Here is a 16,339-nt window from a genome sequence, read left to right on the forward strand (position 1 = left end):
ATCAGTTTCGGTTTGGACGCGGGATGGGTTGGCCGCGTGCCCTTTCGGGGAAAGAAGACTGGGTGCGGAAGGATCGGCGACTAAAGCAGCAGCGCAAATGGGGAGCTCAACCGACGCGAAGCCGCTGTCGCCTCGACTTCCACTGCGTCTACTGCTTCAGACTCCCTTGCGAAAGAAGAGCACATTGCGAAAGAAGAGCACATCGCTCGCCTGGAAAGCCGCCGCTGAGAACAGAACCAGCGATGTAAAGGGCGCCGGCGGGCTCATGTCACGGATGACGATCGTGCTGCGGAGGCCACGCGCAAGCGTGAGGCCCGGCGACAACAGCACTCCACGCCGGCTGAACAGTTCCCGGGGGCGACGGCAAGGTTCCGGAGGGAGTTCGTGGAGAACCCGTTTGGCGTCACGTGTGCCGTGTGTGACCGACTCTGGTTCGCCGGAGACGTATTCAGGATCGGTGGCGTTTCGGACAAGAAGAAGCGGGAAACGATCGCGCGCGCGTTGCGGCAGTGTATTGAGTTGGCGGACGTCTACAAAGAACCGGCATGCAGAACGTGCCAAGATTTCCTGCTCAAAGGCGCGGTGCCCCGGTTTGCGACCGTGAATGGCTTCAAGTACCCACCCGTACCGGAGGACCGACCAAGGTTGAGCGTGGTGGATGAACGACTAAGAACGCCTCGACTCCTGTTCATGAGCCTTTGGCGGTTAATGTGGTAAAAACAAAGACAACTGGGGAGAGTACGGTTGTTACATAATCGTACCCAATCGCACCTTAATCCTTACATTTATATAAATACTTAATTTCCACCATAGTGCAGCTTCGCTGGTCTTACTTCTTCACGAGAGTGGAAAGGCTGAAAGTTTATTTTTACATACCTTTCACCGAGCTTTTTGTAATGACAAAAATGCCGATACTGCAGACATAGAAGGCACAACATACATACACACGTAAAGCTTTTTGTACGATTCTGTTTCTGAATTTGCATAATGACACGTGCATCTGTCTGTTTGTGCCTGCGCAGAGGGGAGCCTCCTGGCCGACTCCCTCTTCACCATGTGCCTCGACTCCATTGGTTCCGGGGACGAGCTCTACCTGCACGTCTCCAAGCCGCCCAAGGAGGGCTCTGCCGCCGCCCGACTCTTTGCCGTGAGTGGCGGCTCGGTAACTCGACACGGAGAGGGTCGATCAAACTCTACGACCGCGCCCCGTTAACGGGTTAAGAAGGGGAGCACAAGCATTCCCCGCAGTGCTCCCCCGTTCTTTCCGCCTTAGCAAGCGATTGCTGGAGAGGAGTAGAGTGAATTTGCCTCCTCTCCAAGGCTTTAGGGAGCTCGAATGCGTTTGAACACCTAAATACCATATATACTTGTTTGCAAGCCGCACTCTTTCTTAAAATTCTCCTGGGGTGCAAGTTATACACAATTCAAACAAAAAAAAAGCCACATTTTTTTGGTTTATTTATGTACCACTGTATCCCATGAGGCTCTGCAAGCAGTGCACGTGCTTCCAAACCACACACCGATAACAAAGACAAAATGGCGCTGGCAAGTCGCCGTGGAAAACTGAAGACAGAAGCAGCGGAAGTGTCGTGTCGCACAACGATGATGGTAATGTGCGGCAAATGGCAAAAACTAGCTAGCGCCATCTTGCGGTGCTTCGCAGGACTAGGCCTTTGGTGATGGGCGAAACTTTCGTTTTAAGCACCTTATAAATTTCTTTTCTTTTTAAATTTTTGCATGAAGTGGGGGGTGCGAGTTATACATGAGGGCAGCTTATACATGAGTATCTACAATACTAATGGATGGATCAACGTAACAAGATTTCGAAAGCATCGACCTCGTTAACTTAGTCTCACCTAAAGAGACGTGTCCTAGAGCAGGAGCTCGCAAAGGTTTCGACGTCGAGAGGCCCTCATCTTTCTCGATTTTTGGCCAAGTACCCCTCTCGATCTTGGCATGCAGTAAAGCAGGGCAGGAACCTACAAACCATGCTATTAGGGAGTGTATGGCTTATAACCAAATGTCACAATGGGTGACTCGGATCTGCTAATATAGGCCTTAAGCTGGAAAAATACTATACCTAGAGGTGGTGACATAAGGGTTATTGATCGTCCAGAATTTCGCGGGACTGTCCCGACTTTTCATAAAGCATCCCAAGTCCCGCATGATCCGTGTCGGGACAGCTATATGTCCCGTATTTGGTTCAGACGGTCGAGTTAGAAATCTTGTATGTGATCCAACGTACGCCCAACGATGCTCGCCATGCTGTGAAACACGAAGTTTGCACAAATTACACAAAGCAATGGTGCACTGTCTGACGTTGACTGCGAGGCTTCAGCCACTTTAGCATGCAAGAGCAATGGCAAGCCGGAAATTGTGGTGGGAGCCTGTTATCATCATCATCATCATCACTTGTATAAACCCCTTTGTGTCTCCTCCCTCCTCCCTTTCACCAGCCCCCCTTCCCGACTTCCTTCATTGAAGAGTTGGTAACCCTAGGTGACAGTCTATGAAAGTTTTGGAGCTGGGAACCTGTGAGGCTATCCTGGGGAACCTTCGGCCTTCTGGGAACAGGTTGAGCGAGTTTTGTCTTGTCATGGCACATTGTTTTAGCCTGGGGAGCATCCACCGTTGAAGTGAAATCTTGGTAAACGAATTCGTCGAATCTAGCTTAGCGAATTGTATAGATCGGGGAGCACTAATGTACTCTCGACCGACGTTTAATGAAAATGCCTCGTCCATTTAGTTTCTTTGGGAGTTTCGAAATAAATGGTGTACAGTTTTGGACGAGAAGGCGGCTAAGCACTCCTGGGGAGTCTCCACCGTGTTTCAATAGCACTAAAAAGTGGAACTTGCAAGATAAAACATTTTTCAGCAAAATTTTTCTTGAATTTCCCTGTCTATTCGATGCAGTTCGACGAGACAAGTCAATTTTCGCTCGAACATTAAAAATAGGTTCAGAAACTGCAAAGTTATGGGTGCATAACAAACATGAGCAACTCTCAGACAGTTGGGCACACACACCGACTCGCGCGTGCCACGGCATTTGGCATCAGGGCATTAGTCAACGAGCGGGCCACGCAAGAAATTATACAAAGAAATTTAGGAAACAAACAACAAGATAACAGAAACAGCATACACTGCCGCGAACGAAAACTGAAAATTAGCGCCACTGGAAACCTAATCCGTAGAGCGAAAATGCAAGACGGTGGAGCTTTTAAAAACTGCAGAATCAGTGATTAACACGAGAGATTCCAGAAGACTGTTCCAGTCTACAATTGTTGGCGCTAGGAATGATTTGTTAAAAAGGCATCGCTCAAACTAGTCGTGCGTTGAATATCGCGTTAGTCATTCAGGCGACGAGATCAGGTATTCCCGCTTACGCCCTCGGGTGATGACTTAGCACTTCCTGTCTAGATTTTCGTCACGTTGGATCCACATACTCGCTCCCACGTCGCAGCTTGAGGTATATTTACGTCGAGACCCGTAACGCAGGAGCTGGAGCGTGTGGGTGCGGGCATGGAGCCGCCGCTCAAGGTCTCCATGATGCACAAGAAGATCAACCTGGCCGACGAAGTGCTGGCCTGGGAGCATGAGCGGTTCAGCATGCGGCGCCTACCGGCCTTCACGGTGTCGCGGCTGCCCAGCCACCGCGCCACCAGCCGGAGTTCCATCTTCGACACCAGGTGCGACACCGGAGCGGCGATGCAAAAATTGTCGCCGGCCGGCCTTCTAACTTCGACGACCTTCGAACATCTATGAGTAGATCTTTGGTTTAAATTCCATTCGTTGTCGACCATAGATGATGCTGTCAGACTTTGGCGGGCCATGCGGAGGGCAAGTCGTCTGCTTCGCGCGCAGGGGTTGCGGCGGCGTCGGAACGACACCGAGTTCTGATTGGCCTTGAGTGGAAGGATAGTGGGTAGACCCCAATGCTAGGTGCCTTGAGATCTATTCACTATTGTTTTCAATGAGCCAATAAAAGCTTGGCGCTCTAACATTGTCGCAAGCCCTGTGCAAGCAGACAAACTTATGCTCCGCATACAGTTGAACATCTTCTTAATATTTGCCTCTACTAAAAAATTGCTTGTTTAACATCCTAAAACAAGGCTCTGGCCCGTTATCTATGATTCCGACGTAGTATGTGAAACTTGTTATGACTTACTGTTTTGACAACTACTATTCTTGCAGGTAATTGGATGAGACTCAAATTGTTTGTTTGCTACCTCTTTCCCAGGGAGAAAGTGCAGACAGCCAAGTTGGCTCGGAACGTGAAGGTGATCGCCGAGGCGCTTGCGCGCCTTCTCTACAACACCACGTTGGATGGCTCTGATGTGGAGGTTTTCCGGGACAGCTTGGTGGGTTGTCGATTGAATTTGAATGGATTCAGTTCAATTTTTTTTTTTTTTTAAAGATGTACACATTACCAAGAGGTGCATGCCAGCAAGGAACCTGGGAAACTTGGGGAGAATACAGTTGAGCAGTTACGTTTTGTGAACTTGGTTAGACAAACCTTTACAGAGACTGACATTTTACATGCAAATTTGAAAAGCTAAAAAAACTTGTTTCGGTACGGATTCCTCTAGCGTTGTGCTATACTAAACTTTTTAATAGTAGTTTCGAATAATAAGCTATTCGATAATTGCTTCGAGATGAACTGCGATATTCGTCCTTTTCGAAGTGTTGCGGCACGGCGGGTTAGCCCCAGTGCTCCCCGGGTTTCGCTTCCCCGCAGTGCACAGGTGCTCGGCAAAAAGCGCACTCAACAGAACAGATCGAGAGTACTAGATCTTTGGTAGTGATATCTTGACAACCGGCATTGGCACTCGTGCTTTTTTTTTTTTTTTGTGTTTTTTTTTTGTTTTTTGTAAAATCTCAAATTGAAGAAAAAATATTTTTTTTTATAGCAAGTAGATTTATAAATCTTGATAATGATAGCTGCAACAACTATGTTGTTTACGTGCTACAGTTCATAAACATAGTTATACTAACTCGGCCTAGAAGTGGACGGGTGGAAGGTTAAAAACAACCCTCACGAGTGCAGCTGAATTTTTGTTTAGCACGGTGCATGGTAGTGAAAGGCTCGAAAAAACTACTCGATACTTGATTTGAAATTATTCTACCAAAATCGCTATTAACTTTGAATTCGCTTGAAACTCGATCTATTATTCGCACATAACTAGATTCCTCTAATCGGGAAATTGAGTGGGAGCTTCTTGTTGATTTCTTTAGAACGCATCTGCGAACAATCTCATCTTGGCCATTTGAACCTAAGTGGAACTTGCCTGGGCAGCTGTACTTGTGGTTAGTAACAATTCAGTAACAAACATTCCTTCGTGAAAAGTCTCTTTTTAGGGCACAGGTTTGCTGTACGCAAATGCGAGTATGCTCGCACCGAAAACTACGAAAACAGCAAAAAAGTGTGCATCCAAGGTCCTTGTTGCGGTGGTTGAATGCGACCAGAGGCTCCAAAAGAGAATCCATATTTGCTTTAAATTAAGCATGCAGGCAGCCAATAGCGTTGAAGCCCAAAATGTGCCATCGGTCCGTCTTTTAGCCACGAACCGGCAAGAACGGCAGGGCATCCTTTTTCGAATGTCGGGCTTCCGTCGTGCGCCCGTTGCCTTCTGCCGTGCCTTGGCCACGCGCGTGGGCTCGTCTCCTGCGAGACGCCAAAGCGTTACCGAGAGTCGGACGCTCGCGCCGGAGGCGGTGCAACCGACAGACCTTCTTACCATTTCATTCTCCATCCTCTCGTCGACTATAATCCAAAGTCAACAGTTGGCCAGTGCCCAACTGCGCCACCTGCACTGGCCTGGCCCAACTGCGGTGGCGCGATTGGGCCAGTGCAGCGCAACTTCCGACCTCATTTCTGAGACGCACGTGGTGCGGAGTGGCCGGACGAATGTTTGCCAGTATAGTACCCAGTTCGTATCGAACCTTAAAAATACAGTCGAATCTCATTAATTGAAACTCGAGGGGGACCAAAAATTTGTTTGAATACAGCGAAGTTTGAACTCCAGGGAGCTTCCTCCCATAGAAACCCACATAATTGGGCCCCACTTTGGGCGCCAGATTATGTGGGTCGTAACCCAATCGACGCCCGACCGGGTCGTGCTTCGCTCGCTCCCCAAGAAGTTACCCAGCACTGTGCGTGGTAAACACAGTTTACCAACTCACAAAGTTGAAGAGTCCCCGTCCGTCGCTGTCGTCCGTCCGGCCACCACTGACCAGTCCGGAGTCGAGAGAGAGCCCCCCAGTGTCCCGCCTCCTCTTTTCATAGCTTCGACCCCGGCCGATCACGTGTGTCCCCACGACCTGTCAACATACCACCCCCGCGCTCCCCGAACAGGGGTGACGCACCAGGCAATAACGCTCACTCGTCGGGGATCCGGGAGAGCGGGGAAGGGGGGCCAGAAGAACGGCCGAGAGGGCGAGGGGAAAGCAGGGAAAAACGGGGCTTGGAGGAGCGGCCGCGGGAAGGGTCCCTACAATGTAAAACACTTCTATAATCTCTCCCTCGGTTTAATCTCTTGCTTTTTTTTAAAACTTTGTTTCAGCCAAAAAAAGGCTTACAGTCAGTGCATCGTGTGCAGTGGTGAGCAAGATGTCCCCCTGCATTGTTGCGCACAGAAAGATTATGTTCCCGTGCCCTGTTGTTAAAACAGCTGCCAGTTTGCCCGATGTAAACTTTTCGACAGCTTAACGGTATCTCGTATACGACATTGCTGACACATTCAGTGTACTGCACTGCATACTTTTTAGATCAGAGCGCTTTTTTTATGCTGTGTAAGCGTCGGACAGGTTTTCGAGAGCTTGCAAGGGGCCGAGAAAACAATGTTCATATCGTATCCGCTTGCTATCTTCTTAATGTTGCGGGACACTTTATGCGAATATGGAATCACACGTACATGTCTTCTAACTTTATTTGCCTGCCCTTGTAGGCTAGTTCTTTTTATTTTCTGAAGTAAGCTCTCACAGCAGCTCGAAATTAGGTTAGGTGGGTACCTGACATTTTTTAACCTTTTTACTCGCTGAGCAAAACTGATGGCCATCCTCTGTTTGCAACTTTTTGCAAGAGCTGCCTGAAGACACATGGGCTGCCCACCTGTCGTCTTTCTGCCTTTATTGTCCTTGTTTTGTTTGCGCTTTTTAACCTTTTATATCAGTATGAACTAACTCGCCCAAACCCAAGTTTTAATTCACTTACCCCTTCGTCATTGTACAGTCGTCTAATACACTCCCCCATCCCAGTGGATAGGGTTCCCCTCAATACTGCTGACCCAGAGGGGATTCCCGAAACAGCTATGGTTGAGAACCACTGTCTTAACCTATTCCCCCAAATCAAAATGGCACGCAACGTCGAGGCAAAAGCGCACTCATTTTGGGGCGGGACGCCCGCGTCGTCTGCAGGCGTTGCAGGAGGACTACCTGGGCGCGTGGGTGGACTTCCTGGCGAGCCAGCCGAGGGGTGCCCAGCTCCTGGCCAAGGGGAAGTCGCCCCTCGTGGCCACCCTCGAGCAGGGGCTCGGCCGGCACCTCAAGGAGGTCAAGGCGTCCACCTTCCGGCCGGACAAGAGGTGCCCGCCTTCACCCGCCTCGTGTTCAAACGGCGCCGGTGCCGCGGGTGGTCCCTCGACTTCTGCCCGAAGTCATCGCGGAAGCATCGCTCCGCGGCCGGACTGTCGACGAAAGACGGAGTAGATGCGAGACAGGATGCGGTGGCTGGCGGCCTCTGCGTCCGCCCACCTTTTTCGCCGGCGTTTCTATGCGCGGCCGCAAGGACCACGACGGTGCGACGTGCCATTTGTGGTCACTCCGGGACCACTTTCGATGCACGTGCGAGATGGGACGGGAAACGCACTGTAGTCGGTGACAGGTTAAAAGTGAAGTGGAAGCTCCTCCCACCTCTTTCCAGCGTTCACTCTGCTAAGGTGGAGAGAGGTGGGAGGGGCTTCCACTTTGCTCCTAACCCGTCACCGACTGTAGGTGGAGACGCGTTCCAAAAACTGTAACGCTGAGCATAAAAGACGGACTTGCTTCGTGGTGCTTCTCCGCGAGTTTGCGAGCTTTTATATGCCTCTTGTTCACTCTGAGAACTCTGGGGCGTCTACTTCTCAACGAAGAATTCGAGAGAGCCAATCGCTGGGGTCTACGAAGGGAGCTGGACGAACGACGAGGCTGGAAACTCGTTTAGGCCTAAAAGAGAAAAACGCCTGCGCTTTAATGTTGGGTGTTGCGACGCCATTTTGTGCTTGGCATTGCGGTGTGGGGTGTATTTGTTTTAGGCCTGAACATGCTTCCTGTCCCGTCGTTTGCCGTGACTCCTCCGAAGACTGTGGCGATTGGTTGTCGGTGCTACTTAGGAGAGTAGATTCGAGATTTCTCAGAGTAGAGTTGACGTTGGATTTGGATGGAGACTTGTAGCATAGTCCACAGGCAAGAGTGTTTTTTTTTTTTCTAGAGGCATCTTTAGTACTCCGTTGGGTGGGTACACCAGACGCTTTTTGTTGCTTTGGCACGACTGCCCCCAAATTTTGTTTTCCGTTTTGTTATAAGACTCTAATTGTTTGTGCCTTTACTCCTGTGTTGTTTCAGGGATCCCGAGCTCGTGTTCTACGACACTGCGGTTGCGGTCATGAATGCGTACAGGTTTGTGCTCCCTCCCTTTGTTCTGCATCTGTCTGCTTCACAAAGGCTGCGTGCATTATGGGGCATGAGGTTTACCGCTTACCGACGTTAGCAACTACTTGCTAGTACCCAAAAAATATCTGTAAAATAATATAGTCAAAATCCTATGATGGATGTGATAAAAGTTTAATATCAAGGTGCATGTATTCTCACAAAACTATTTTTAAGGTTGCATTTATGTGAATTTTATTTTCTGTAAGGACCTATCGGAAACTCAAGTTGGGCAGTGAACGGAAACAACATTAAGAGAGTTTGACTGGGTTGTGCCGTACCTAGATTTAATTCCAATAATTTATTTCTGTTACAGTTTACGTTGCAACCATTAGAGGCTCTTTGTAACTTGTACACCTATTTAGTCTTCAAGTATTTGCTATTGTAAGTTGCAGCTCAAGAAGGTAGGGCAAGGAAAAGAAAGGCTGGGGAGGAAGAAGCAGACGGAACGCTGGAGAGAAGGGTGGGAAACCTCCTCTCTCGAGCTTTCCGTCTGCTTCCTCCTCCCCGGCCTTCCTTTCCCTCGCCCTATCTTCTCGAGTTGCAACGGACTATAGGGTGCACTTCAACCGTACAGCCAGATATTAAATGGGGAGCTTCGAGGCATATTGTGGCAACGTTACTTTCACGCAGCGTAAAGCCAGCCGTATTCGATCTCTTCCTGGCGGCCCTGATTGGGGCGTACCTCGGCACGGTCTACCTCATCGTCGTCGTAAGTATGCCGCTTCTAAATAGATTGGTTCCAGCCATCCGCAACCTCTTAGATTGGCGATTGGACAAGCACTTCTTTTCCTTGTGCAGAACTTCCACCATGTGCAGAGGTTGGTTGCCCTGTTTTCGCAACCCAAAGCCAAGGTCAACTGAAGGTCGACCGGAGGTCAACTCTAGGTTGAATCGAAGGTTGTTCATTCCTTGCCGATTCGACGGGCGCCCAGCGGTGCCCTGGATCCCGCCGTCTGCCATGCAAGCGGGGGACAGATGCCCCGGGCATCGTGGTTTCCCTTTACGAAACTACTGGTGCCATTAGTGCAAACGTTTTGCTTTGGGAGGCGCTACACGCGGAGTGACAAGGTGTCTCGATCGTGAGACTCAGCTGTGCGTTCCTCAAGAAGGTTCGGTGTTGTGCTCACGCTTGAATAGTAGTACGACAAATGCGTCTCTTTTTCCGACCCGTGACTTTGTTTGAGAGGGTGGCCAGTGCTTCGCTTAATTTTTTTTAGCCTCTCCGGTTGTAAATATTGCAGTGCGTAGTTGTTGGCTTTGTGTGTGGGGGCGAAGGTGTTTGTGTCGATAGATGAAGGTTGTGTCATTGCTGAGGGACGAGAGCAATTGCCAAGGGTTTGGGTGTGGCCAAAGTAGCCTGCACAATAAAACATTGTGGATGTTGAGTTGTTTTTGTTAACAAAGGTGTCTTCTGTTGCAACGACTTACGGGCTGCTTGTGGAGCTCTAAGAGGGCATGCAATTTACACAAGTTGAGGTAGAAATTAAAATATTGAAGGGGGACCGGTGGCCAGGTGGGGTAGCGCACACCAGCTTAAAGCACATGGAATGAAAGCTCGCGCTGCAGAACCCAGGGATCCTGGGTTCCAGCAGCCGCGCAATGCCAGACGGCGGCTGCTGGAACGGCCCAGCGCACCACGGCCCAGTGCCCCACGGCCCAGCACACCACGGCCCCTCGATCTCCACCGACCGAGAGGCCTCTGGCCTGCAGCTCATGGAAAAAAGCAATCGGTCGCGCTGAGTATCGTGGATTGAGCATGCCTGCCTCAACGAGGGAAGACACCTGGAAGTCTCAAGGTCATTGCGGGGCTCATAGCTAGCCGCTCATTTTGCGCTTTTTGAGGATTATCCCTACAGGAAAAGCCAACACAAAAGAAGCCCCTGCCGTCACGTGACTTTTGGGAGAGGGTGAAAAGAGGAAGGGCGCGAGGAGCATTTTCCTACCTTGCCGGTTTCGCAGGACTGCTGATTATGCTGCGCAAGTGTGCCACATGGCATGGCGGATATCCCTCTGTTACTGCGGCGCATGCCCAAGCAATTCAGAAAAGACCCAGTGCTAGTATGATGCTATTTGCAGTATTGCTGTTGCATTAATATATCACTGGAAGAAACATTTGCTGGCACACTAGAAACATCGACATCATACCGGCGGGTGAGACTGGGAGATCAGAGATTTTTTTTAGATGTCGCAAGTAGGTCGCTTGGAGGCGTTGCATGGTGAGGTTTCCAAGACGTAGTCCTAGCCTTCTGGAGGCGACAGATTTGGGCAGTTAAGCTGGTTTGAGAAAAGTGGGGACAAGATTTGGCACGGGATGAGGAAAGGAGGGATCTTACAATCCTGGACTTCACAGTTTTTGAATGGTTGCTTCCGAACGGTAGCACGGGCTTCTTGGACAGCTGCTGGAAACCCTAGCAGAGTCCATTGGGATTGGTGTTCAGGCACAGATCGAGGAACTGCGACTCTCCGTCCGAAGGGTCTTATCTGGGTTAACTGGGGGCCTTGGGTGTGGGTTCAGAAAACCTGCTCGATGGAAGCGGAAGGGGTGCTGGGGGTGTGGAGTACAAGGTAGTCGACAAACCGAATACCTTGGTTCCCGGCGCCTTGACGCCAAGCTCTCCACAGCCAAGTCCACCGTTGACATGTAGAATTCGCTTAAAACGGGGGCCAGGCAGGAACCAATGCAAATGGCAGACTTCTGCCTGTAGATGTTTCCCTGGTGTTGTACAAGGGTGGATCTTAGGTATACGTTGACAAGCTGCAGGAACGCCTCGAGTGATGCCAGTTGAGTTTTGGAACTTGGCCACTCCGGATTGCGTGACAGCCCGTTCAATGCAAGCCATCAGAACCACCACGTCGAGGCTGTAATACATGTTGGTGACATAGGGGGAAAACATGGCGGCGTCCGACCCAGCTGAGTGTAGTTCCCGGAGATAGGGCAGAACTTCGAGGGAACATCCTACCTGGAAAGGCTGATCGGGAGGGACGGCTGTCAAATGTTTCTGAAGGAAGAGGGCCAGGTGCCTCTGCCAGCAGCCGCTCTCAGATACAATGCCTCTGAAAGGGGTGTTCTATTTATGCGTTTTTGCCGTGAAGAAATCCCGCAGGTACTGATCCGATGGTTTTGGCACTTTGTTGAGAAGAAAGGTGAGCTCGTTGGCCTCACAGATAGTTATAGCCTCTGCGGACTTGTACCTATCTTAAATACTCTACTCAAGATACTGTATTTCAAATACTTTTTGAAGTATCTTAGTATCTTGCAAATACTTTTGATCGAGAGTATTTGATACTCTGTCTTAATTACATTTCTGAGTATCTTGTACTCATTATCTCAAATACATTTTTAACATTCCGCCATTTTCCGAGTTTTTTCGGCATGAAGTGGTGTGGGCGTGGCACGAACAAATGATTCAGCTCGTGAAAACATCGCTTTTTTGCCGATTTTGATTCATATTTCAACCCAAAGTTTGTGCAATGAAAGTTTTCCCCTCGCCTTCCCAAAGGCGCCTTATGTTTCCTAGAGTTTCCCCCAAAAAATCCTCAAGCAAAAGGGGTGGTTTAATGGAAGTAAAGATTGCCGCACTGAGGCTCAACACAGACCGAGAAACGACCTACAACAACATTGCAGACTTGCGCCTAAAAAAAAAAAAGTGGACACAAAAATAATACTTTTTTGCTTGTATATTTGAAAACGCTACCGCAAAACATCAAGGTTTTTTTTCGTTTTTGTTGTGTCGTCAGTCCGGCACTTATTGGTCTGGCAAACACTGTCTGTAAATGATCATTGTTAAAGGGCAACTCCGCTCAATTCCGAAAAATTTAGGCTTCCATGTGATTCACATTTACAAAGCACTACTAAACAACTCTACGTCTTCGGATTCGCGAAATGTGGAATATTATTTGTGTAATCCTAATTTAAACATCAGCAGATACCGAAACCGAAACTTCGGTTGCGTCAGGCAACATTGGTCTCGGGCCGTCAGAGTCATGGTCACGTGACGTCGAACCACGTGGTCTTCTGACGTTCGGGCAAGGAGGTTAGAAGTACTAGGAGGGGGCACGTTGCAATATTGGTGAAGCCTAGTCATAAAAAGTTTAAACTATTTTGTGCCCAGCGTGACCGCAGATCTCTCTGGCGATTGGTGCGCGTGACATGTCACGTGTGAGATGGATGGTTGATTGTAGAAGGACTCCTCGCAGGCTTGCGCGCGCTCCGTCCGGTAGGTTTTATCAGATCGAAGTCTAGACTGTGGTGTATTCTAGTACCCCATACCAAGACGAAGGCTAGCCACGGTCACGTGATGTGGTCACGTTGGCAAGGTAAGTGAGGAGAGTAAGGAGGAAAATGAGAAAGAGGCGAGGCGTCAAGGGAGCATGGCTTGCGGAGGCTACGCGGCCGACGTCATGCCCTCTCCTACCCTTCTATTCTCCATGCGTTCGGGAGGGAGCGAGAAACGGGACACGCGACGCGGGCAGGTCTTTTTTTATTTTTTATTTATTGGACGCGGGTAGGTCGCTTCGCATGGCGTGGACGGTGATGGCCCGGGGGAGAGGAGGAAGAGGAGAAGACGAAAGAGAAGGGGAGCGGAAAAACAGACCGATAAGCGCGCAGAGCAGCGCAAACTAGCGCATCCGTGTTACGGTGATCACGTGAAGGCCCGGTCAGCCAACACCGGGAGGAGAAACTCATGACGTCATCGTTCAATTTCGCTCTGAGAAGTAAAAACAAACAGAACGTGAGAATGACGTTCACATGCCTCTGACGTAGTGGTTCAACGTTGGCCGCTCCAACTCCGTGGCATTGACTGCGCTGATGATTGCGCCTCGCGCCGCACGCTAGAGTTGGCAGATTTCGGCGACTTGGCTCGCTTGAAGGTTTGCTGGTCAGTTTATTAAATATATAAACGGAATTAGATCGTAATATTTGACATGGAGTCTTCCTATATGATACTGAAGAGGGCTACATAGTTTTCTAAATATCAAAAATGAAGCGGAGTTGCCTTCTAAGCAGAGAACAGGTCAGGAAATGAACTACGAGCTGGACCACTCAAAATGCCAATGAAGCGTCCCCCAGCATTGAGTGCCTTTCTGAAGGCAACCTATACTTGAAGGTGCGACCACTGCCGTGGCTATTCTGTGGATTCTTTCTGTTATCCATTCACTCATATCCGTATCCCAAGTTCGTTTATAGTGAACTCCCCATATAAAGAGTATGGACGTAGTTAAACGGTACGGCTAAGGTGCTGCGCAGGACGTGATATTCAGCGATGTCACTATTGGCGAGGCGCTTTGTCCCGTTTGTTGTCCCCACACCTCGGTGTTTACCCAACACAAAGCCTGTGCACATGCCCCACAGGCAGGGATTTCCCTAGACCCCCCCCTAGGGGGGTTAGGACCCCCCCTCGTTTTTCCGAAGGCACCCCCTTAATTCACAACAACTCCTACATTTGAAATGCCCCCCTCCCCCCTTTAATCCCCCCAAAATATTTAGACACCCCCCCTGATTTCAATTCCTGGGGAAACCCCTGCCCACAGGCCTTGTGGGAATGTCCATGTCATTTTCTTCAATAGAGAGCAGGGCATAGTGTAATGTAAAAATACTAACAATAAACGAAGTGACGTTATATAAGTGCCGGATCTCTCCCGAAAGCACTCGTCAGGGGATGCGAGCTTGACCCACTTCCGCTTTTGTGCTGAGCTGAGGACCGTGCATGCTGCATTGTTCATGCGGTCCGGAGTGGTAACAAAAAAGCCCTTCCTCCCCCTCACCAGAGAACACGAGCTCCAGCCGAACGCTGACGCCGCATTCGGTCATGTCAGCCGAGCGCTGAGTCATTCTATTTGTTGTCCTCATCCATGTAGTTCTAAAGTTAACCGCTTGGGGCGCCACAGTCTGATCTCCTCCCCAAAGCGACCTTTCTTTTTGTTCCAGGGGCCAGAGATGTCTTGTAACATTATCAGTGATATTGCCACGCGCGTTGCAGAGCGAATGCGTGGCCGAATGGTTGCCGCGCTTGGATCTCGCGCGGAGGCGGCTCCGGGCTCGATTCCAGAGAGCGGACTCCTCTTTTTATTTATTCTTTCAACTTGACATTCTCGCAAGTTCGAAAACCTTGTCGTCTGATCGAGTTACAAATGTTCTACGCGCCGAATGTTCCAGTAATCCACGCGGGTACAAAAGGTGCTGCGTGTGGTGTTCCAGAGTCAGTTTCGCCGCAGTGCTCGATCCTGCTGGTTTGCCGACATCGACGCCTGCGACTCTAGTCTTTCTCTATTTTGTTTTGGGCACCAGTTCGCCCCATTAAACGTTTAGTTTCTTCAGTTATTCGTCGCCTCATCATTTTTCATTCGTGACAATATCCTGCTCCTTATAGTATGACTGGATAAAATAACCGTACGTACGATGCTTTTTTTCTCTCTTCCGTTTTGTGTTGTTGCGTGCTAATAAACCATTCTGGTAAACCAGATATGCAATGACGTCAATACAAATTAAGCAATGCGGAAGTATCTTCAAAAGCAATTGAATTACATATCTAAGTCTTTGTTCTCTACTCAAGATGGCGAAGTTAGTACCGAAAGTGGCCGTCATGAGGCATGGGAGGGGCCTCTGCTCTTCAGCACCAGGATCTCCTGCGACACCTCCTGTCGTGCGCCATCACTCTGTACTTCGCCGCCCAACGCGTCAAGGAGAATTCAAATATCTGATGTATCGCAGGGTGGGTTTTATTGCACAATATTAAATTTATACTCCAAAGGAAGAGCTTAATTGAAGCTTTACGGTGATGTAAAGATAATAAAAAATATGTTGATTAGGTCAGACAGCACAGCTTGCTGAACTTCGTCAAATATCGTCGCAGAAAGGCGGTTTGACAAATAAAAAAAATACATTAAGAATGGTATGACCTAGATGATTAATTAGTATAAAAAAGCATATGTCGAGAGTGTTCCCAAAAAGTTATATCGATGTAGCGTAACAAAGCAACAAAAAGGGATGGAGTGAAATATGGCACCCCCGATAAGCTGGGAAAACGACAGTTTCCACCTTGGCTGCTTCAACGGTCCGTAACTTGGGAACAAAAATCCGACGAACTTGCCGTTTGCGTCTTCTTCATTGCCCGATAACATGCATAAAAAAAAATCCAACACAAAATTTGTGCTTAAGTTGAGATGAAATCAATTTGTGCTTGAGTTGAGATGAAATCACGCATGTATATTAAAGGGACACTGACACCCCCCCCCCCCCCCCCCCCCCAGCCAAATTGTTTTTTACTACCCAATTAATATTCTGCTACAGAGTCACGTATTTTTTAATAACGCCAAAATACGAAACTGCTCGAAACCGAAGCCGAAACCGAAACTCCCGCACCCCACGGAGAAGTGGAGAGGATAAAGTGGAATGGCGGAGGCACCCAACCATGCGTTTTTTTTTTTTCTTTTAGCACGTAGCAGACAAATTGCGTTCGTTCGCTGTGCGATTTCTTTGCAGTTATGTTTTTTCCGCTCGCTGTTCTGTACTTCAGGATTAGTTGTTTTGTACATTTAAGTGTTGGCAATTAGTGGTGAGTGCCCGTGGTGAATTCCCGTGATCGGCTCCAAAAAGAATACTCCCAAGATGTTGCGTGAAGAGCTAGCTGCCTCACGTGTCCTGCATCTGGAA

At 49.1% G+C, this 16,339-nt stretch overlaps 1 protein-coding gene across 1 annotated transcript in view; it reads left to right on the forward strand.

Moving 5' to 3' along the window:
* LOC8037461 (nicalin-1) overlaps positions 1 to 10,070 on the forward strand; it is a 31,337-nt gene extending 21,267 nt beyond the window's left edge. The window contains exons 8-14 of the mRNA XM_029983165.4: positions 1,023 to 1,147; positions 3,496 to 3,686; positions 4,238 to 4,358; positions 7,414 to 7,580; positions 8,599 to 8,652; positions 9,316 to 9,394; positions 9,484 to 10,070. Of these exons, the coding sequence (XP_029839025.1) occupies positions 1,023 to 1,147; positions 3,496 to 3,686; positions 4,238 to 4,358; positions 7,414 to 7,580; positions 8,599 to 8,652; positions 9,316 to 9,394; positions 9,484 to 9,546 (800 nt within the window). The 3' untranslated portion in view covers positions 9,547 to 10,070. The remainder of the gene's footprint in view (positions 1 to 1,022; positions 1,148 to 3,495; positions 3,687 to 4,237; positions 4,359 to 7,413; positions 7,581 to 8,598; positions 8,653 to 9,315; positions 9,395 to 9,483) is intronic.
* Positions 10,071 to 16,339: the final 6,269 nt, after the last annotated feature.

This window comes from Ixodes scapularis, unplaced genomic scaffold, assembly GCF_016920785.2.
Source record: "Ixodes scapularis isolate PalLabHiFi unplaced genomic scaffold, ASM1692078v2 PGA_scaffold11__112_contigs__length_91849675, whole genome shotgun sequence".
Taxonomy (NCBI): domain Eukaryota; kingdom Metazoa; phylum Arthropoda; class Arachnida; order Ixodida; family Ixodidae; genus Ixodes; species Ixodes scapularis.